This window comes from Ruditapes philippinarum, unplaced genomic scaffold (genome assembly GCF_026571515.1).
Source record: "Ruditapes philippinarum isolate M1 unplaced genomic scaffold, ASM2657151v2 ctg591_1_1_1_1, whole genome shotgun sequence".
NCBI lineage: Eukaryota > Metazoa > Mollusca > Bivalvia > Venerida > Veneridae > Ruditapes > Ruditapes philippinarum.
This window is the reverse complement of record NW_026859721.1, coordinates 56,374-79,210: the sequence shown is the minus strand read 5'-3', so window position 1 is coordinate 79,210 and position 22,837 is coordinate 56,374. Positions and strand designations below refer to the sequence as shown.

General features: G+C 30.6%; 2 protein-coding genes across 2 annotated transcripts in view; both read right to left on the bottom strand.

The window, feature by feature from the left end:
• The window catches only part of LOC132757619 (sushi, von Willebrand factor type A, EGF and pentraxin domain-containing protein 1-like), a 31,627-nt gene extending 24,239 nt beyond the window's left edge, over positions 1 to 7,388 (bottom strand). Inside the window, exon 1 of the mRNA XM_060748941.1 lies at positions 7,249 to 7,388. Within this exon, the coding sequence (XP_060604924.1) occupies positions 7,249 to 7,350 (102 nt within the window). The 5' untranslated portion in view covers positions 7,351 to 7,388. The remainder of the gene's footprint in view (positions 1 to 7,248) is intronic.
• A 7,698-nt stretch (positions 7,389 to 15,086) lies between these two features.
• LOC132757618 (sushi, von Willebrand factor type A, EGF and pentraxin domain-containing protein 1-like) overlaps positions 15,087 to 22,837 on the bottom strand; it is a 46,081-nt gene continuing 38,330 nt past the window's right edge. The window contains exons 23-24 of the mRNA XM_060748939.1: positions 16,974 to 17,061; positions 15,087 to 16,298 (exon numbers count right to left, since the gene is read on the bottom strand). Of these exons, the coding sequence (XP_060604922.1) occupies positions 16,142 to 16,298; positions 16,974 to 17,061 (245 nt within the window). The 3' untranslated portion in view covers positions 15,087 to 16,141. The remainder of the gene's footprint in view (positions 16,299 to 16,973; positions 17,062 to 22,837) is intronic.

The window sequence follows — 22,837 nt, the reverse complement described above, 5'->3', positions numbered from 1 at the left end:
TATAATGTGTCAAGTACACACTTATCAGCGTGATATGTCTCTCATGTATATTTGTGGGGATTTTAACAGTCGTTGTTCAGATAACCTTGACTATATACCAGGGATTGATGATATCCCAGAACGAGATGTTTTAGATTTTACTCTTAACAGTTATGGAAATGTTTTAACTGATTGTTTAGTAGATATAAATTATTGCATTTTAAATGGAAGAAATTCTATTAACAATGATTTTACATTTATTGGTCCACAAGGAGCATCATGTGTAGATTTTTGTCTAGTCCCATATGAAAATTTGAATAAGTTTAATAATTTTGAAGTTATTAAAACAACAGATTTAATGTCTGACACCGGAATTGTCTCTAACATTAGTTCGAACACTGTAAAGCCTGATCATTCTTTTTTGCGGTGGAAACTGTCATTAAATATTAGTAGTGAATCATATGATGATGTTTGTACGGATGAAAACATTACATTAAATAAAATTATCTATGATACAAAAAATGTCCCTGATGATTTTTTATCAGGAAATGTTGTTGTACAAAAGCTAAATGAATTGATTATTTCTTTAGACAATGTGAATAATTCTCAAACAAAACTTGATTTAGCTTATGAAAATCTAGTTGAAATATTTAATGTAGAAATGACAGAGAAGTTACAACATAAATGTGTTAAATTCACCACATCCAGGCGCACAAATAAAAAATTACGAACCAGTAAGCCGTGGTGGACTAATGAATTGTCTGTTTTGTGGTCTGATATGAGTAAATCTGAAAAAATCATGGTTGAAATCTACTTCACATGAAAAGAAAAAGTTAAAACAACAATATGTTGAAAAGAGAAGGCTTTTTGACCGTTGTGTCCAATCGACTAAGAGAAGCTATGTATCTCATGCCCAAAATAAAATTGATGATCTTATTGATAAGAACACAAATGATTTTTGGAAAGAAATTGGTGAGATTGGAATTGGAAATGAAAGAATGAATAAGATACCTTTTGAAGTAGTTAGGTACCATCTGCCTGGTCCAAAGGAATTATAACACCAGTTCCAAAATCATCAACATCTGACCCTAGAGATCCTCTATCATACAGAGGTATCACTTTAGCTCCTTCCATTTATAACATTTACTGGAGTGTATTAAATGAACGTATAAAAAAATGGTGTATATCAAATGAAATTATTTATGATGAGCAGAATGGGTTTATAAAAGGTAAAAGTACTATTGACCATGTACAAACATTAACCAATATTATAGAAAAAAGAAAACTTTTGAAAGAAAGTACATTTACAGCATTTATAGATTTTAGAAAAGCATATGATTTTGTCCCAAGACCTTTGTTGTGGACGAAAATAGAAAAATGTGGACTACAAGGCAAACTTTTTCAAGCGGTTATGTCGCTTTATAAAGATGTTAAATGTTGCGTAAGACTAAATGGGTTTGATTCTCGTTGGTTTGAAGTCAAATGCGGTCTTAAACAAGGCTGTCCTTTGTCGCCAATTTTATTTAATTTTTATATCAATGACTTAGTTACGGTTATTAAAGAATCAGGTATAGGAGTTAAATTCAATGATGATATCATCATTATTTTACTATATGCAGACGATGTTGTGCTTATTGCTGAATCTGCTAGGGATTTACAAAGTTTGCTTGACATTCTCAGTGTCTGGTGTATTAATAATAAAATGAGTGTTAATGGGGATAAGTCAAATGTAGTTCATTTCAGAACAATTAGTTGTGTCTTAACAAATCATGTTTTTAGTATAGGTTCTACAATGATACCTTTTGCACATAGTTATAAGTATCTTGGTGTTATTTTAAATGAATTTTTGAATTTTGCTGAAATTGCTTAAAGTCTTTGCAGGAAGAGCACTTGGTCTTATTATTTCCAAACGTAAAACTTTTGGTGGCTTTCAGTTCTCTACCTTTACAAAACTTTATGATTCAATTGTCAGGCCTGTTATTAGCTATGCAGCCCCGATATTGGGAGATAAGTCATATTCGTGTATAAATGCTATCCATAATAGGGCAATGCGCTATTTTCTAGGGGTAGGTAAATACACCCCAAATTCAGCAGTCCTGGGTGAGATGGGCTGGAAGCCACTGATAGTTCAGCAATGGGGCGCTGTAAGACAACACTGTAGAATGTTAAATATGCATGACTCAAGATTGAATAAAAAGTCTTTAATTGGTCAAGATCAGTAGCTAGTATTAGGTGTAAGAATATTTTTTTTCGAATTACTGAAATGTGACAGAGTATTAATTTTGAAGACTAGATTTATTTTAACACAAATCAAGTGAATACTAAAGCAATTGTAACAAAAATTGAGGAAAAAAAATTGAGGTAGAAGTTAATAAATGGAAACAATCAGTAGAGCGTGTGTCATCAATATCAGGAAATGGTAGAAATAAGCTAAGAACATATAGAATGTTCAAGAATGTTTTTGACACTGAAACTTATGTAAAACAACATTTGCCTTTTCATTATCGAAGAGCTATGGCATTATTTAGATGCGGTGTTGCACCGATAAGATTGGAAACGGGGAGGTATGAAAATCTGTCAGTACAAGAAAGAACTTGTTTTAACTGTACTGATACCGTAGAAGATGAGGTACATGTAATGTTACTCTGTCCACTCTATTTACAATTCAGGGAAGACCTATTTGAATTTGCGAGAACAATTGTTAATAATTTTGACAACTTATCTGATGTGGAGAAAATGCATAACGTTTTTGTTAATCCATGTATGACTAAGTTTACAGCCAAAGCATGCTTTAATATTTTAAAACATAGACGTCTTTTACTTTATTGTAGGTAGCTATTCCTTTTATTAAGTAGGTATTGTAAGATAGAGTGTTGTGAATCTTACAGATTGAATTTATTTCATTATTATACATTTTAGTTTTTATTTCTCTTAACTTTCATTAGAATTGTTGTACATCAGACTAGTGAATTGTTTATATATATAGACTTTTAGACACATTAGTAGGAATATGAAAGCTTAAAAATAATAGATTCACAGCATTCCAAATTCTTTTATTATAAGTGTGTATAGTATATAATCATGTAAGTATGTAAATATGATCTTTTATTATATTTACCTATAGACGTAAGCTTTGCTTACATGTCTCATATAATTCTATATTGAATGGCATATGTACTTTTACCAGTTTTATCTATTTTGATTGTGATATATGTGTTGGACATGTGATGAGACGTAAATAAACTATTTGAATTGAATTGAATCTTTATAGATATTATCAAAGTATCTAAGGTATTAGCATCCTAATGCATTATCTCCGCTTTGAAGAGTATTCAAATAGGCTAGAACTGCTGTTAACTACAATGAAAATGAGGGCCATTGGTTCAATCCCCAGAAGGGTCAACTTTTTTTCTTTTAACATTATTTATGTATCTCTCATGTCCCATTTGGAAAAAAAGTGTTTAATTTTGATTTTTTAAGGTATTTATTGGCTAAATTATGCTAAATCTAGTAATAAATATGGTACCTGATATTTTCAAAGTGTATTATAATCAAAACTAGACGGTAAAAGTATTTCATATTTTACAAGATCAACCAATATACTGTTTTAAAAATTTAGGGAAATTTTGAAAACAGGCACTCATTTGCGTGAATTTAAGTAGATAAACGGTCAGACATGTGGTAAAAATGGGTGGGGTAGGGTAACATTTTTATACAGATTTCATAAATTTTAAGTAGAAGCCATAATTGTGCTTATGTGGATTGTTAGCTGAATGGTACTATTTGTTTCTTACCACAAATTAATGGGAAAACATTTTTCATTAGAATGTTATTGCAGATTATTTAAAGGTTGCTCATTTCTAAAAAAGGGCCCTCATAACATCCTAGCTTGAGTTCAGAAAAGTGGCCATAACTTGATTTCCATACGGTAAACTTTGTTTAAATTTGCATACAGGTGTACTTTAAGGTATACATCAGACCTATGATGTAAATTTTTTAGTTCCTGATATTGCCAATTAGGGTCCTAATACCTTAATTATATATACTCGTAGCTTTGTATTTTTTAACTTAAATGAATAAATAGCATATAATAAAGCTTATCTTTAAAGATCGTGTTAATTGTATAACTTGCGTTGATTTTGTACTTTTGAAACGCTCACTGCTGCCCTTCCCTAAGCGTATTCCAGGTATTTAAATATCGCCATACATCCATTCTTGCTGTTCCGTTTATGTTTGTCCTTTGTGGTATGTCAATGATTTTAACATTGATCTAACCATATTGGCAAACATAAGTTGAATTATTACGTCAAACCCATATTAATAAAGATTATAAATGCATTTATTGGTAAGATAATAAAGTTGTCCTGGGATGTATTTTGTTATTTGGAATGAAGGTAGACAAAGGCTCGTGATGTTCCGTTCCTAACCAACGGATATAAACCGCTTTTTTAATAAACATTTGAAACTAGACAAGAACTTATCTTAAAAGTTCATTAGAAAGTCTTGAAGAAATAAATTTTCTGATTTAATCATCTAAGAGTTTTTGCACAATATAAACACGTTTAAATTCATTACATCTTAAACAAGTAGTATTGTAAATATATACTGCCTCTACTCAAAGGTCATAATAAGTTTCAGTAGTGTATATCATTGTGGTTTAATTCATTTATCTAATAAGTTACAGACATATCACATAATAACGCACGTACACGTATCAGACGATACATACGTTTCGTAAAACAGAGATTCGGAATCAATCTGGATTGATCGGTTATCAAATTATAAAGAATATCTTTTAATTTTTTAAAAGATGTAATTATCGTTCTAGCTAACCAGATTCAGTTATAGACCTGTTTATGATTTATTGAAACTATTAACAAATATAAATAAATCATAATGACAAGTTAACACTGACAATAACACTGTGAATTTTAAACTTGTCTTAAAGAGTTTTTCTATGTGAATACACCATAAGCTTTATATTTCTATTTCCCAAAACTGAGAATAATTGCTTAATCATCTTATAATTAACCAAACATTGGAAAGGTAAGTGATTGTTTTGTGTCCGTCCGTCCGACGAAAGAGCACAACGCGTAACAATAACCCTTATTTATTTCCTGAATCAAGGCTATGTTCCGAGTTGACGTACAAAATGAGTGTAGGATAAGGAGATTCAAATATAACAAACACAAAAAACAGGTTTTTTTATCATTGAATATCATTGCAAGTACATAATAGTATTTATATACGTTTTGACAAATATTAAACAAGTAATAACACGTCTTAACCGTAAAACTGTTTTTAATTACATTTTTCAAAAAGCCAAGGTTATGTCAAATAAAAAAGCCGATCCCAGGACGCGATTCAAAAAGGCATATTTCAACCTTTTCATGTTGAATATATTAAACTGATATGTCTATCTTCGGTTTTTGGAATTATCTCTCGTCAAATTGGGGATTTTAAGATGGTAGTTAAAAAGTTAGCCGGCCAATAATAAAGAGGCATCATTTTTTGAAATGGAAAGTTATCGCTGACCAATGGGAAATATTCTTACTTCTGATGCTAGTGTGCCAAGTTACTAAGAAATGTATACGGTTGCATGGGTAACAATACATTTTAACCGCTGTTAAACGTTGTTTATTTTCTAAAAACAAAAATAGCCGCCTTTTTTCTCGAGTCAGCCTTTTTTTTAAAGAAGACTACAAAGAGTTATCACCAGAGTGACTTTGGCAGCCGGAAATGTTCGCAACAGTAAAAAGTAAATAGTGTTAAAAGGATTAACCTCGGGATGATATCTTTAGTGTTACCATAGAAAAACAACATTTGTGTTGTTTATATACTTTAATCAATACCAATGTTGGTTAATTATTTAAAAAATTGCAAACGTTTTTAGCGTTATATTTCAATCGAGTTAAACGTTGCAATTACAGAGGGAATAAATTATGTTTTGATAAACACAACTTTTTTCTTCTAGAGTTATTTAAAGATGCAACTTGAGTGTTTAATATTAAATTCAAGTGCCTACTTACAAAAATCACCTTATCGGTTATCTTTTCTAAGTTATATACCTTCAAAAAAATTACCGTGCAAAAAATGAAAATACTTAGATATTTGTAATTGCACATTTAACTACAAACACGCTATAACAGAAATTGTGACAAATCTTGCAACTTAGATAACTTATCATCTTGCATTTAACCAAACGACATTTGAGCCGCGTCATGACAAAACCAACATAATGGGTGTGCGACCAGCGCATCCGCGCAGTCTGATCAGGATCAATGCTGTTCGCTTACAAACCCTGTAGCAAGTAGAGAAACTGATAGCGAACAGCATGGATCCTGATCATACTGCGCGGACGGTCGCAAACCCATTATGCTGTTTTTTTTCATGACGCGGCTCATTTATTTCATTTCTGTTGTTTGGCATGCTATGGTTATACATACATAAAATATTATTATCTAAAAAGATTATAAATTGAATGTGTATGTAAAATAGTAAAGAAAATTGCGCTTACAAATGTTAAAACTGTCAAAAATAACATAACAAGTCAAATGTTTGTACATGACTTTTATAGAAATTACACATAGCAACTTCTTTCTTTAACAATCATGGTATGTGTGAAACAATGAAGCCGTCTTTTAAAATGCACCCATGACTTTACACGCATTTTCTCCTCTTTACAATTCCTTAAGCAATATGAACATTTACGAAGAGAAGGAATATGTCTTATGCAATATTATACTGAATGTTTAGAGTTCTTAACACAGTCTACAATTAGCACATTTACCGTTAGAGTTGCAAACATTGATAAAGAGTTAGAAATTGCTTATTTTGATATTTTTATAAAGTATATCTTGAAAACACAATGAAACGATTCAATGTTTTAGAGGAAACTTTAATCTGATGAAAAATGATGATTTGTTCTAGAGCAATTAATTATTTGCTAGTATACATGTATATAGATAACATTATAGATAATATTATCTCGAATTATTTATCTAACACTAAATAACAACAACCATCGTTTATAATTATTTAGTGGTTTGTTGCAACATGTTATCAAAATAATAATAAATGGTAAAGCATACCTTCAATAATGGGCCATATCACTTTAGAGTAGGACCTGGTATCAATTACAATGGCAAGTTTAGTATTCAACTTAAAATGAAAAAAGGGAAAAACAAATTTAGGTATTTGTCTGAACGTTTCTGTATCAAACTGAAATTAAATTAAATTTATTAAATTGACATAATTAGTGTCACTTACTTTTATTTCTATCCTTTTTAATATGTTTTCTTTACTACCAACAGTACAAACGCATATCCACATGATTGTTACTACCGGAATAGACCATTTACAGTAAGACATCGTGGCTCTTATCGTCACTAAGATCTTTGCACACTTTATATTTGCTATCTCCTTTTATCTAAGTAATATTTTACCTTCACCCTCTTATAATTAATAAATACTGTGACAAATGTTAATGCAAACAATAAAAACAACGTCATTTGTTATTTTCAACACCTACATTATATATACAATAGTTTCGTTGTGAAGTTCCAAATTTCAGTTAATAATTATGCATTTTCATAGTGGTGGCCTTTGATAGTTCTTAATAATTGACAAATTTATTGATAAACATTGCAATATATTTACAACGGAAAAATCTTCTTTTTTTTTAGAATATAGATTTACCGTTACCATTTACCAGCTATTCAGAATTGTCATGTTCAAAATGGTGTCGATCTTTACTATCAGTTGCTGAGTTGCGTTGGCTTCATAATATCCGGGTTAAACAGTCAATATGAATGTTTGAATGTCAAAAAGGGGAAAAGGTCTACTTTCCTCGAAATGGCCGTGTTGTTCTTTTTTCTTTTTTTTTCTTTTTGTTTTGTGTGCGTGTGTGCGTGCGCGCGCGCGCGCGCGTGTGTGTGTGCGTGTGTTGTTGTTGAGTTTTCAAAAACTATATTTGTAGCACTTGGATAAATGAACAAAGTACATTTATCAATAATGTAAAAAAAAATCTCATAAATACTAGGTTTTTTTTGTTATGACGAAGCGCATACAGTAAAGTATGTAAAGTTCATATCTAATGTTGTTAAAGCGTAAACGATGATGATTGCATCTCTTACCCAACGGTATAGAGCCAGGACACCATGTGTTATCATGCCGCCCGGCCAGACAGTACTGGTTCTTGTTTAAATCTTAATATGTTAACACGGATCTCGATTTTACATTAAATTTGACAATTAAGTAAAAACAATGTACAAGTACACAGATGGATAAAAGTTCCAGGGAAAATTACACATGATTTAAAGAGCAATACCGGTAAAATGCAGCTGTTCAATTTATTTGTCCCTTTGAAACAACACTATCAAAAAAACATCGTTGCTTTAATTGCAACAATTACTTTGTGTCCGACTGATTTAACCATTAATTGTGGTTATTTACAGTATATACTAAATTATTTATTCTTTTACATGACTGTGAATAGAGCATTCGTCCGTCAAAGTTACAAATAAATATCACATTAATTTGAAATGTTTATAGAAAATAATAACTGTTCTACTGAACACGAAAGTCTTTCACAAGAGCATCATTATCTCTATTGTTATTTATATAAAAAATGAATTGATTTCGGATGACATTTTATTTTTCACAAGCCAGGATGATGTTATATGGGTTAAGATATCAGGGGAAAAATTATCACTTGAAAAAGACTTTTTCTTGTGCTTATGTTATGTTCTACCGGATGACAGTAGTAGGCAAGCAATGGTTGAAAATAATATATTTGATAGAATAACGGATTCACTTATTGATGTAGAAAATAACTCAAATAACAATTGTTATTATGCACTATTTGGCGATTACAATGCACGCACGTCGTTATTACCGGACTTTGTTACAAACGATAATGACGTACATTTAAATATGTTACATATGCTCCCTGAAGATTATATATGTGATAATGAAATTGAACGTTTTTCTCAAGATGCTTGCCATGTTAATAATAATGGCATTCAATTACTAGATTTTTTGCAAACAGTCAGGTCTACGTATAGTAAATGGAAGAAGGGGTAATGATCTACATATAGGAAAATATACGTTTGTTAACAATCGTGGTTGTAGCCTTATAGATTATGTTTTGTGTAAACCCGAAATGTTTTGTAATATAAATGAATTTGAGATAGATATGGACGCGGCCCGGTGAATTTTCGTACTATTTGTTCTATAGTAAATCAGTCAAATTTGAGGCTTAATTCTGGATTCCACTGTTCTTGATGAATTATATACTGTCTTCAACTTTAAACAAGTCCAATGAGGCCCAAAATATAATACGTTAGCCATCTTCTTTTTTCAGAAATCTTCATTCTGTTGTAACACTGTTTAAATTCACCACTTTAAAAACTCCTGACAGCTGGTGGGTAGTACATCTTTAATCCTTCCACCAACAAATGAGTTCCTGGAGAATACACAAAAAACAACTTTTAAAGTCATCATATAACACACAAAAACTACACACATGCAATAAATACACTTTAATCATGACCAATCTAACTAGAGATGACTTAAATTGAGCCATTTCAAAATTTCAAAGAACTACTTTCTAGACTACAATGGGTTCGGTCTAATTCCGTACCGGGTTGATACCATATACCAAATATATTATCAGATCACTGTCTTGTAAGCTGTTCGTTTAGTTTAGATAGATCGAGAATAGTTGTTCATAACAGTGATACTTCTGAGCAAGATGAAGAATGTGTAAATTTTCGCTATGTTTGGAATAATGATTATAAGTCACAGTTTGTTGAGGAATTGTCTAGTGTTGATATGTCAAGTTGTATTGATTCGTTGTCGAATGATATCACATTATGTTCTACAAAACAAGATATTGATGATTGTTTACAAAATGTTCAAAATATCATTGATAAAGTTGCATCGCCATTATTTAAAAAAACTGTTATTAAAGGTTGTGAAAGCTTTCCTTGTTATGTAAATAATAGCCCGTGGTATGATAATGAATGTGTTGAAAAGAAAAATGTATTTTTAAACTTATTGAATAGATATAGAAATGACCCGTGTGATTTAAATAGAATAAATATGGTACAAGCACGGTCAATATGTAAGAGTACTGTTAGAAAATGTCGTTTCAATTATGATAAAGAAAGAACATCTAAACTTGTTAATGCTAGGTTTGAAAATGCACGCCTATATTGGAACATGGCTAAAAAAACTGCATGTGTTAAAACTACAAATTTATCTTAAGTTTGTCATCCTTTGAAATGTACTTTAAGGCAATAAATAATCCTGACAGTAGATTTTTTGTTCCAGATGAGGATGTCATACATTTCATAGAACGTTATGAGAATAATGAGTTTAATGTTATGTTTGAGAAATTAAACAACAACTTTTCATATGATGAAATAAATCATGCTATAAAACAGTTAAAGAATAATAAGTCTAGTGGTCCAGCCTATTTGTTGAATGAATTTTTTACGAATGGTAAAACTGTATTAGTGACTGTATTACATAAGCCTTTTAATAGAATATTTGATATCGGATATTTTCCTGAGACTTTGTCAGAGGGCTATATTATCCCTTTATATAAAAAAGGTAATGCTAATAATGTAGATAATTACCGTGGCATTACACTATTGAGCTGTCTGGGTAAACTTTTTACGCATGTACTTAACAATAGATTAAAGAATTGGGCTGAAAATTATAATGTATATGTTGAAGCTCAGACTGGGTTCCGGTCAAAAATGAGTACAGTGTGTTAAATAGTCTGATTAATCATGTTTTAAATCAAGGGAAACAATTATTTGCTTTATTTGTCGATTTTTCTAAGGCTTTTGATTATGTGGTTAAAGAGAATTTGTGGTACAAATTAATAAAATTAGGTCTTAGAGATAATATTTTAAATATCATGAATTCTATGTATCAATCAATTAAGTCAAGAGTAAAATATATGAATAATTTAAGTAGTGATTTCCCATGCGTGCTTGGCGTTAGACAGGGGGAATGCTTATCTCCCTTCCTCTTTTCAATTTGTATCAATGACTTAGAAGATATTTACATCCACAGTGGAACACAGGGAATAGATGCTTGCATGTTTAAAATATATATATATTATTATATGCAGATGACATTGTAATTTTTGGTAACTCTGCAGAAGAATTGCAACAGAATATAAATTCATTAGCAGATTATTGTAAATCTTGGAAAATGAAAGTAAACACAACAAAAACAAAAGTAATGATATTTAGACGAGGTGGAACCATTCCTAGAAATCTTAAATTTTATTGCGACGATGAAGAAATTGAAATAGTTAGTAAGTTTACTTATTAAGGTATTGTTTTCACAAGTGGTGGATCTTTATCTACAGCACAAAGTACACTAGCTGGACAAGCTAAAAAAGCTATTTTTAAGTTAAACAAGTATTTGTATAAATTCACATATATAACTCCTAAGCATAAATTTGATTTATTTGATAAATTAGTAGCTCCTATTCTAAATTATGGAAGTAAAGTGTGTGGTTTTGCTAAAAATTTGACTATAGAAAAGGTACATTTACAGTTTTGCAAGAAAGTACTTGGAGTGAAAAAGACCACACAAAATGATTTTATTTACGGTGAACTAGGTAGATTTAGTTTTAAGACAATACACTATTATAACATAATAAAATATTGGGTCAAAGTTGTACATACAGAAGAAAATAATATGCTCAAAAATGATTTAGAAAATGCACCGAGTAAAGTAAATTGGTGCTCTTTAGATAAAACATATTTTGTACACTTTGATTTTATGATGTATGGTTGCAACAAAATGTTGGTAATAGTAATTATTTTTTGTTTTTAGCTTAACAAAGATAACACGATCAGTTCAAGCAGAATTGGCATGATAGATTAGAAAATTCTAGTAGAGCATTGTTTTATCGAACTATTTCAAATTTCAGATTTCAACCTTACTTAGAACACTTTACAAATAGTAAATTTTGTCAATCTTTTGTTAGATTAAGAGTTTCGTCACATAGACTGCAAATAGAAGCAGGTCGTTGGTCAAGACCGGCGACTATACCAGTAAATGAAAGATTATGTAACTTTTGTAACGTCTTAGAAGACGAGTATCATTTAACTATAGAATGCAAGTTGTACAATGAACTTAGACATAAATACATATTATCAAAATATTGGCGACGGCCAAATATGTACAAATTTATAGACTTGATGAATAACGAAAATCAGATGATAGTAAGAATGCTTGGAACTTTCATACATACTGCTTTTAAAAAACGTAACGAAATATTATATGGTAATTGAAATAAGGTATATGTATCTAGATTGTTAATCATGTAAAATTTTAATTTAACGAATGCATTATCACTTTTTGTGCTGTATTTATATAATGGATATTAATGTGTATTGTGTTAAGTTGTCTTTCATATGTAGCACAATAGTCTTATCACACAAAAAGGTACATTGGTCATGTAGTTTATCTTAGTATTATGCTCACTCCAGTCAGTCACATTTATGTTTCGTTTCGTTAAAAGGTTGACTTTAAAACTGGAAAGAGGTAACCTGAAATTTAGTTCGAAATATGTCACAATTGGTACGGGTGAATAAGGTTGAAAAAAACCTTCTCCAAAATAAATTATGTTTGCAAGATATATTGTTAAAATGAAATTATTGTTAAATGTATAAACTGTTCGTCATAAAGTTTTGTATATGTATGCCTTTTGGGCTTTTTAGCCTAATGGTTTTTATTGAAATAAACTTTGAAACTTTTCTCTACACGGACTAATTTAATTTTCTGTACGGGCACTAGTTCATGCGTTACAAAATAACATGCATGTTCCTGTATTTGAATCGGTATATTTAAAAAAACAAAAACATGAGATAAGTACTTGAAGTATTATCAACAAAATAGGAAATGTTTATGGTGAAACTATAATTTTGTACACAAATATATGATTTACATTTGATTCAATTTCATTAGCACAATCACTGGTTTGGTAGTCAAGTAAAAAGGGTGGCATACCAATGTGACCTACCTATGGATGGAGTACACGGCTAAATTTCTACAAGTACAAGTATGTGCAATTAAGGTATGCCTTTTCAAAAAATATTTTCTAGTACAAAATAAATTTTCGTAAAAAATAAAGTGCGTAACTCCGCTTATTTAAAGCACTATACTCCACTGTTACCAATTATTTGTAAATAATTGGTCCGTTTGTAAATAATTGGTCCGATTTTCCACCGAACAAGACGACGAAAAATTACTAGGACAATGTGCACCAAAATATGTAAAATTCTGGCCTAGCAAATAAATGTTTCTTTCAACTCTTATCTAATTTTGATAACAATAAAGTAAATCACTAACAACAAATATTATTTACGTTGTTACATATGCTGAATTGTGCTTTAACATCGGCAAAGTAGTAAAAAACGTTATCACAAGAAACGGATGTGTCACATTAGATTGTTAAATGTACGAAACAATTACTCATTGAAAAACCGCAAACCCGGATCTATCTGTCCACCTCCAAGTATGAAATAAGAATTATTGTCAAGATGTAATAACTGTTTAAATAAAAAAACGATGTCTTGTTTTATTCATTAAAAGGTGGTTTGTGAAACAAATAAACACTAACAATAAATCACGATCACGGCTTACAAGAAATAAACGATATTAGATTTTAGGCCCATAAAGTCTAGAAAAAGCCTTTGTTATTATTTTCCGAAAGCATTTAATTTTTGGTGTTCTTTTACAATTTCTAAAAGGTTAAGCATTGTCCATATACGTGAGCCATTGTTTTGCTTCTTTTGTATTTTGGCAAGTGAAGTAGTATTTTTTATTGAAGTCAAAATAACACTTTGTTTACATTTTGCTATGACAAACTATTTCACATTCAACACTATTTCTTTCATGTGATAAGCAACTCATATTTTCTGAATCCATTACATCATTATTAACACAATTCTGCTCTTTTCTACAGAAAAGAAAAGAATTCTGAGGCATAATGTGCGTCTAAGGGTTTATAATTTGCATATCCCTTACATTTTTATTACTTTACGATATTTTCTTTCTTAGTTCTCGAAAAGATTGACTGTTTTAATTATTGACATAAGTTCATTATGTTTTATAACATTACGGCAATTTTAATGAACAAAGATATCATGTTTTTAAGATTTTTTCACCACATGAGATTCCTGAGGACATTACAATGAGTCAGTGTAACAATATTTTATAATTGATTGATAAAAATATAGGCCGCAGAAACAACTATAGTGTTTCCGTAAAATGTAGATTTTTGTTAAAACTGCAAAATTAAGATACGAACAACTTTTTTCTAGTACCATACAAGTACATGTAAAAGAGTTTAAAACTTAAGATATTTGCCTATAAACTTCAGCTGCACTTTAGAACGTGTCGTAAAGCGGATGATTTATTTAATTGCACCGATCCAAATGAGTCTACAACTTACTTGTTTATTGTTGTCATTGCTATTGATGCATCTTTCCTTTCACTTTCTTGATATATAGACTTTTAACCGTCTTAAACGTCCTAAGTTGTTGCTTTTTAGAATGCACTGAGAAAATAATTTGCGCGGTTGATTAAATTGTAACATGTCAGAAATATAGCAATTATGCACATCATCAATTTTTTCTGAAATCGTAAAAGTTCCCAAAACCACCTCATTCTTCAATTCAAGATTATTTTTTAAGTTTTCTTTATACATGTTATAAAGATATATTTTCTCTTTTAAGAGTCGACATGACAAAAGAAAGTGTACCGGGAAGTGCCGTTATATTCATCTGCAGGTTCTTTAAATCAAATGCTTTATTTCTGTCTTCACGGACGGGGTTTTAAGAGATACATTTTTTCAAGAGAGAAAACTTTGAAACTATCGACCAAAAAAAAACTAATTGAAACATAAAATATATTGGTGAAATTGCTGTTTTAAATATGTTCATATTATAAAACGACATTTATATAATAAAGAAAACCAAAATAATTAAAATAAAGTAACCACGGTAAGACTACCGACGTTTAATGGCCGAATAATGAATAGGGAATATGATATTGATGACATAACACGTAAAGTAGATACACTTTTATTTCAATATAAGTTTACAAAACATACGATTAAAAACATAACAATATTTACACCGGTCTTGATGTATTTGCATGTATTCAATAAAGACTTTTCAATAAATGACTTAAAAAGATTCAATAAATGTACTCGAAAGATTTCTTGAAAATTCAAAGGTGTTTTGTAAATATATGCAATTGTATATTTAACTTGAAAATACGATCGAGTTTATAGTGAAAATGAACGTTTATTTGCCATTTCATTTTATTTTCAACAAATCTGAAAAATTTGTGGTCAAGTTTCATGATTTTTATTACGATCTTTGGTATTTACTGGGGGTTTACTCTGATAATTATTAATTGAGTAATTTAATTCTAACATTCATGTGAAATATTTAAATTTGCTTTCTTACTGGAGATAAGCAATTGCAATAATTTTTAGCCTTTTTCTTCACGCAATATAAAGCACAAAGCTCTAACCCGAGAGGAAAATGGTCGTGTTTTGACCGGTGACTTATTTGTTCTTAATATATGTTTTTTGAACCAGTGATAAAGTGTACACTGTTAGGTAAACAAGACCAGTTTCAGTTGCCCGTCATTCAAATACCATAAGACTTTTTAGTGTGATTCCATTGCGAATATAGCGCACAAAGATCTAACCCAAGGTTATCGATTGCCACAAGTATATTGTAACGTTCACTTTTTGGGAAATTTTCTTTATTGCTTTGCGAGTAATTGCGAACAAGCAAATTATAACCATTAAGCTATCATACAGAACGCCGCTCCTAATATAATTTCTTCAATGCGCTCAAAGTCGTGCCAGAGAAATATTGTAGGGTGTAACCGATGAAAGTAAGTATTCATGAGGTATTTATCAGACATAATGATGCAATCTGGTACGTAAGGTTAAAACAAACAAAAAAGGGGAAAAATACAGAAAAATAAATTATAAATAATTAGAAAAACAGAAATATGTATTATTATAAGTAATAAATGGTCCCCACGCTTTACATTTTCATTGGTTTTAAATCAAAACAACCAATTGGAGTTGTGGCCATGTTCTTCATTAATCGTACAAGTCGTTTTCAAAATAAAACCCCATTTTAATGTTTTTCTTATTGAATGTTACTTTTGCATTTCCATTATCAGACGAAATGCTGGAATTTGGGCGTATCATATTTAAGCTGAATAAGCTGCCATTGATTTCTTGTCTAGCTGAAAGTCTGAAAAATGAAAAAGAAGACTAATTTGATATACATATATCAATATTTTTTGTTGTTGTTGTTTTTTATATTGTATGGTATCTTACCTTTTTTTTCGCATAACACTTGTGACTCGAATCAATTAATGAATGCAAGCATACGAGTACCTGGACATTGTATTTCAAAGTACTTGTATATGGACATTGTATGTCAAAGTACGCGTATAATCAAAATTAGCTGATGATACCTTTTTTCCTGCAGCAGTACCAAACAATAAAGCATTAATGAAGTTTGGTTGCTTTGTAAAGTTACTTTTTTCTATTAATGCTTTGTAATAAATGCATTTCGTAACAATAAAATTTAATGTATTTATATGTGGTAAGATAATATTTCAAATGAATGGCGTCATTATAGAGTTGTTGTAAAGGTAATATAAGTATTCTTATCACAACATCACTAGAAAATTGTATTACAAATAGTGAGGTCTCAGTTTACATACTTGTCTCATAAATGTGCAATTATTTGCGTACGGACCTTCGATATATAACCTCTTACTACCATAGATCACATCATTTCATTGATGCATATTAAGGCAATTAAATGTTCTTTCTCATCTTCTTAAAAAATAAGCAGATAATGAAATATAGCCAAATCACATTTTTGCATATAATTGTTGGTTTTAAATGCTGTACTTACTTTTTTGTTTTCTTACATACTATTAATACGATTGCAATAATGATGAAGAGACACACAAAACTAACAACAACCGGAACCGCAATAGTTACTGAAAGATTATATTATTTATATTTATTATAACAAAACATTATTTATTGAAAAAAAATCATAATCGAAAAGATATTATGTTACAATTGTTTTATGTAAATATTGTAGAGAAACTTAATAGTGTTGACAATAATCTCGAAATAAATTGAAGGGAAATTAAAAATTAAATTTTGTATAATGTAAATATTTCTATAACCTTACATATTACAAAAACAAAAATTCAAATTTACGAAAAAATTATTTCAGCAAAATTACATGTTTTGTCGCTGCTTTCGTCTTCTTTGTTCTTTGGAATTATCTCCACTAATTCTGAAATATGTACGCGTATAAAGAAGAAGTCGGCAATTGAAAATTCAAAATAAAACAACCATAAACATATGTACTTTATGAATGTTTTATGCTATTTTGTATACTAATGTAATGTTTTGTCTACTTATTATATGAAACGACCAACATGGGAAACTTAAACGAGCCAGATTATCATGGATAGGCGTGAAGTAAATATCACAGATTACCTTATATACGTGCCAGGTGGTCTTTCAAATATGATTTTTAAATCACTTTGTCCTTGTGTAATATCCTGTTTATATAATTGTCTTGTTATTTTTGTGTTATGCTTCTTTACAGTCCATAAACAAGCCACCATCCTATATCATTCCAAATTCATCACCTATTCAGCCTAACAACTAATAACTTAGATTTTATTTAGACATAACTTGCATGCGGGCCTCAGTTTTTACAAACTTCCCGGACAAACCATCTCACATATGCCCACTTTGATAAATATATTTATATGTTTATCACAAGAAATTGTTGATTTTTATTTATCTAAGAGTTTAAGGCGCTTGTTAATGTCCTTTACAGGTAGTTATTGTAAATCATTATCATGTATTTTTCTACTGGTCATTTATGTATTTCGGCACTGTAAGTACGCACTTTGAGAACTATGTTTCTTTGGTTTACACCAGAAATTAATTGTCTTAATTATCAAGGTGTTTGTTTATCTCCTTTATATGCATTAACAGCCATTACATACTTTGAAGAGACCATACGACATACGTGTTAAACTGAAAAACACATAGCGAAATGCATTGTTTAGTGCGATTTAATACTTATCTTATAAGAAGGCATGCACTTATCTACCTGAGCAACTTATTGAACAAAAATCAACTGAATATGCTAGCATACAAGATTTATCATCACATGTTAAATCGTTTAGATAACCAGACTAGAGCATGTGAATGTACTGGAATATATAACCTGTCAGTGAGCATTCGGATATATTTGTTGCACCATAAGCAGAAGTTGTAGACTTTGTAGACAAAGATGATCTTTTTGACAAACTACCTTTTTCAACTGTGGCTGCAATTTTACATGATCCACATATCTTGTCAGCTGCGATCTGTTCTACGGCGGAAGTGATATATTCTGCTTTGGTATCGGGAATAGTGCGTGTGTATCTTGCATTTACCCGTAATCCAAGATTATCTGGACTTACCGGCTCTGAAGTTAATAGATAAAATCTTTTTTTTAAAAGGGCTACCAATGACTGCACAAAAATGTTTGATTACTTTCAGAATAAAAGGCATGTAGCTTTAATACTCTCCCAACATAAGCATTGCTACAGCAATTAAAACACAATAAATATACAATGTGTATAATGATTATCACCGTTGAATCAACTTGTTGATGAATTTAAAAAAATATTTTTTTTCCCAAAAAATATGTAACTGAATTGCCTAATTCCTTCAGACAAATATCTTTTCTTTATGCACAATGTAATGTCCCATATTATATGAATCTTTATCAATTCATGTCCAAATGTCCTAAAATGATTTACCGTAGATGTACTTTATACTTAGTTGCAAATAGCTTAAGCACAAACAGGGATTTGAATGGTAGAGGCGATATTATATATATATGTTTAACTGGGGGTTTTCTACTTATTTTTTCTGACAAAATCTAATCGCGTTTGAAATCACAACAAAGGCATGATAATAAAATTGATACCAGTTACATTTTCTATTATCTATATTTAAGGATACGTAATCTGTAGCTAATGTTGATGACTTTAAATTCACTTGACAGTTTGTGCTATTGTTTCTACTTTCACCAGGATCTGATATTTAAAGACTTAAATTTGAGAAATCTTTCCAGATAAGAACCTTCGATAGTTCTACTTTAGTGACGACTTTTGCTTAATATGATACATCGATGACAAGGATGTCTTTCTTCACTTGTAAACTTTGAAGACGGTAATTAGTCAACAAAACATAGGCGGATATATTAATTATGATAGAGCTGTCACCGGACACACGAGTAAGATATGCCTAATTTAGTTAATTGATGGGCATGTCATCATGTAACGGTAGGGTGTAAACATAATTATTAATTTAATTGTTAGCTGTCCGGAACGCATATTTGCAGTTATGAATTATGGGTTAATAAAGTTTAAGGCGTATTATATTTTACTATTTAAGGTAAGCAAAATATTACATTCTCCAGTGTGGTTTTTGATGTTAAAAAGACTCACTCACTCAGGTTAAGTTATGCTAGATACGCAGTTGACATTAATTCTTATTGCTTTACGTATTTGTTTAAGAATTGTGAAATAATTAAAGACACTGATTAAGCAATTGTTTTATAGAATAATATCTTATACTAAATAAATACATATATCTGACGTTTATAAACTTGAAAAAAATCTTCCCTTGTAGTGTAACGCCTAGATCTGAATAACTCAATATTAATAAGATATATTGATTATGATAGAGCTGTGACAGGACACACGAGTAAGATATGCCTAATTTAGTTAATTGATGGGCATGTCATCACATAAGCGGTGATTGTACCGATAGGGTGTAAACATAATTGTTAATTTAATTGTTAGCTGTCCGGAAACGCATATTTGCACTTATGAATTATGGGTAAGCGTATAATATTTTACTATTTAAGGTTAGCAAAATATTACTTTCTCCAGTATGGTTTTTGATGTTAAATAGACTCACTCACTCATGTTAAATTATGCTAGATACGCAGTTGACATTAATTCTTATTGCTTTACGTATTTGTTTAAGAATTGTGAAATTATTAAAGACACTGATTAAGCAATTGTTTTATAGAATAATATCTTTTACTAAATAAAAACATATATCTGACGTTTATAAACTTGATATTGTGTTGACTTATTAATATTGAGTTATTCAGATCTGGGCGTTACACTACAAGGGACGATTTTGTGCTCTAGTGACTACAGGATTCGATACACCAGAAGTTTTTTGCGGAACACAACGACGAAGGGGGCCATTATTCGATCAGCCACGGGAACCAGTTTTCAGCGGAACCAGACACGAGACCCGTGAGTTTTATATCCTCTGTTTTTTGTATTTTTTGTTGGCTTAGGACTATGGCAGAACAAGATATTGCTAGAATTTTTGAGAATTTAGGTAGGGAACTTAGTAATGTCAGTGCTTATGTGGGTACACAAAGTATTTCCCAAGTTATCCCAGCTTTTAATGGTAAACCGGGGGAATTTAAATTATGGATTAAGAGTATTGAGAAATTTGGGGTATTAACGAGGGTACCTGAGGAAAGATTAAAGCTTGTCGCGTATCAGTCAAGTAAAAATTTGGTTAGTGATTTTATCAGTAGACATTTAAGAGATCACCCTGACAGCACATGGGTTGAATTCAAAACAGAATTAGGTTCAAGGTTTTGACACTATTCGAGATCCACAATACGCATTTTCATTGTAACGTTCAATGAGGCAACACAAAAATGAAAATGTTCAAATTTTTGCTGAACGATTATTATTTAGCGGAAATTGCTTATAGGGGAACTGATGGGAATTAAGCTTTAATTGAAAGACAGATTATCGGTTTCTTTACTGACGGTTTACGTGAAAATTATCTCAAGATGAAAGTAATGAGAGATAATCCAGATACCTTTCAAAATGCAGTTCGATCGGCTATGAATGAACAAAATTTAAGAGCTAAGTTTAATTTGAGATTTCAAAATAACCAACAATCATCTGAATATCACCTTTTTCAAGGGCAGGAACCTATGGAAATTGCGATTCTAGTGATTTATGTTTATCCGGGTTCTTAAGTCAGGACTGCGAACCAGACGACCAAGGTTCTTAATATATAAATTAGAAGTCAATTTATTTCATATCACACCGGTTTAATAAAACGCAACGAAAATATTCTATAGTTGAGAAGGAATGTTTGGCAATTTTCTACTGTGTTAATAAACTACATCATTATTTACATGGCGCAGAATTCACTATCTATACTGATAAGAAATCATTAATCCACATTCTAGATAAGCCTTTTAACAATAAACAAATACAAAGATGGGCAGCCGTGTTATCAACTTATAACTGTAAAATAGAACATATCCAGGGAAAATTAAATGTAGTGGCAGATTTCAGAGACCAGCAAAGAAACAGGTAAAAACAATGAAATCAGAGACAGAGTCAGAATTTTTCAGTGATATTCCAGATAACATGTATGAAATTAAACAATGCAATGCAATTAATACAAATCAGGTAGATGTCAGGAAAATAAGCGAATTAGCAGATGAACCAAATGAATTAATAGTTGAACCAGTTAAAAACTTAGAAAACTTAAACATGCAATTCGAACAAGAAAATGATCCAGAAATCGCTTTACTTAAATCAAAATTACAGCATAAATAAATTGTCGATAAATAAAGAGAGGCATCATATTGAATTAGATAATGTCATTTATTACATTTTGAATTGTGACGACGGACCTTCGTTAAGACTTTTTGTCCCTAGGCAATTGCAACAAATGATACTAACTAATTATCATAATTTTGGTCATTTTGGAATAAAGAGACTTTTTGCAACTATAAAGGTCAAATATTATTGGCGAAATATGTTAAAAGATATAGTTTCAATTGTAGAACAGTGTGTGGCATGTAATAGTAGAAATTTAAAACAAATAAATACCAAACTCATAGAAACAGAAACACCAAAATATCCTTTTCATATCATAGCAATAGACGTATTAGGGCCGCTTCCGCTTACTGCATCAAAGAACAGGGTAATTATCTGTTTTTTAGATCATTTTAAGGGATTTATTGAGGCATTTGCGAGTCCAGATAAATTGGCTCAATCAGTTGTACATTTCTTTATGAGAGAAATTTACAGTAGATACGCTTGTCCCCAGAAAATTGTTACGGGTAACGGGTCTGAATTTGTTAATTCGTCTTTTACTAATATGTTAGCAGAATTAATTATTAAACACGTACGCTCGTCACCCTATTCGCCGACTAGCAATGGTGCTTCAGAACGCAGAAATAGAGACATAGTTAATCTTTTAGCAAAACTTGTCAACAATAATTCAAGGGAATGGGACATTCATTTAAACTTAACTCTGGCCGCCTTACGATTCTCGGTTTCATACCAAAACAAACAAAGTCCTTTCTTTAATCTAGCATGAGAGAACCATTAACCCCGATTGACACATTACTTAAACCTCGAGCAAAATATCACGGCACGGATTATAGTCAAATCATATTAAGTGAAAACCATAGAGCCTTTCTAAAAACATACAAAATGTTGAAAAGGAATTAACGAAAACGAGTCGAGAATGCAAATAAAATAGATCAGACGTTACTTTTCAAGTCAACGACCCAGTTTATTATAAGAATTTTAAAAGATCAAGTAAATTAGATTCAAAATGGATTCCCTATTACCGTATTATAGAGCAAATAGCCCCACTCACCTATGTTATAAAAAGTCAATTAGA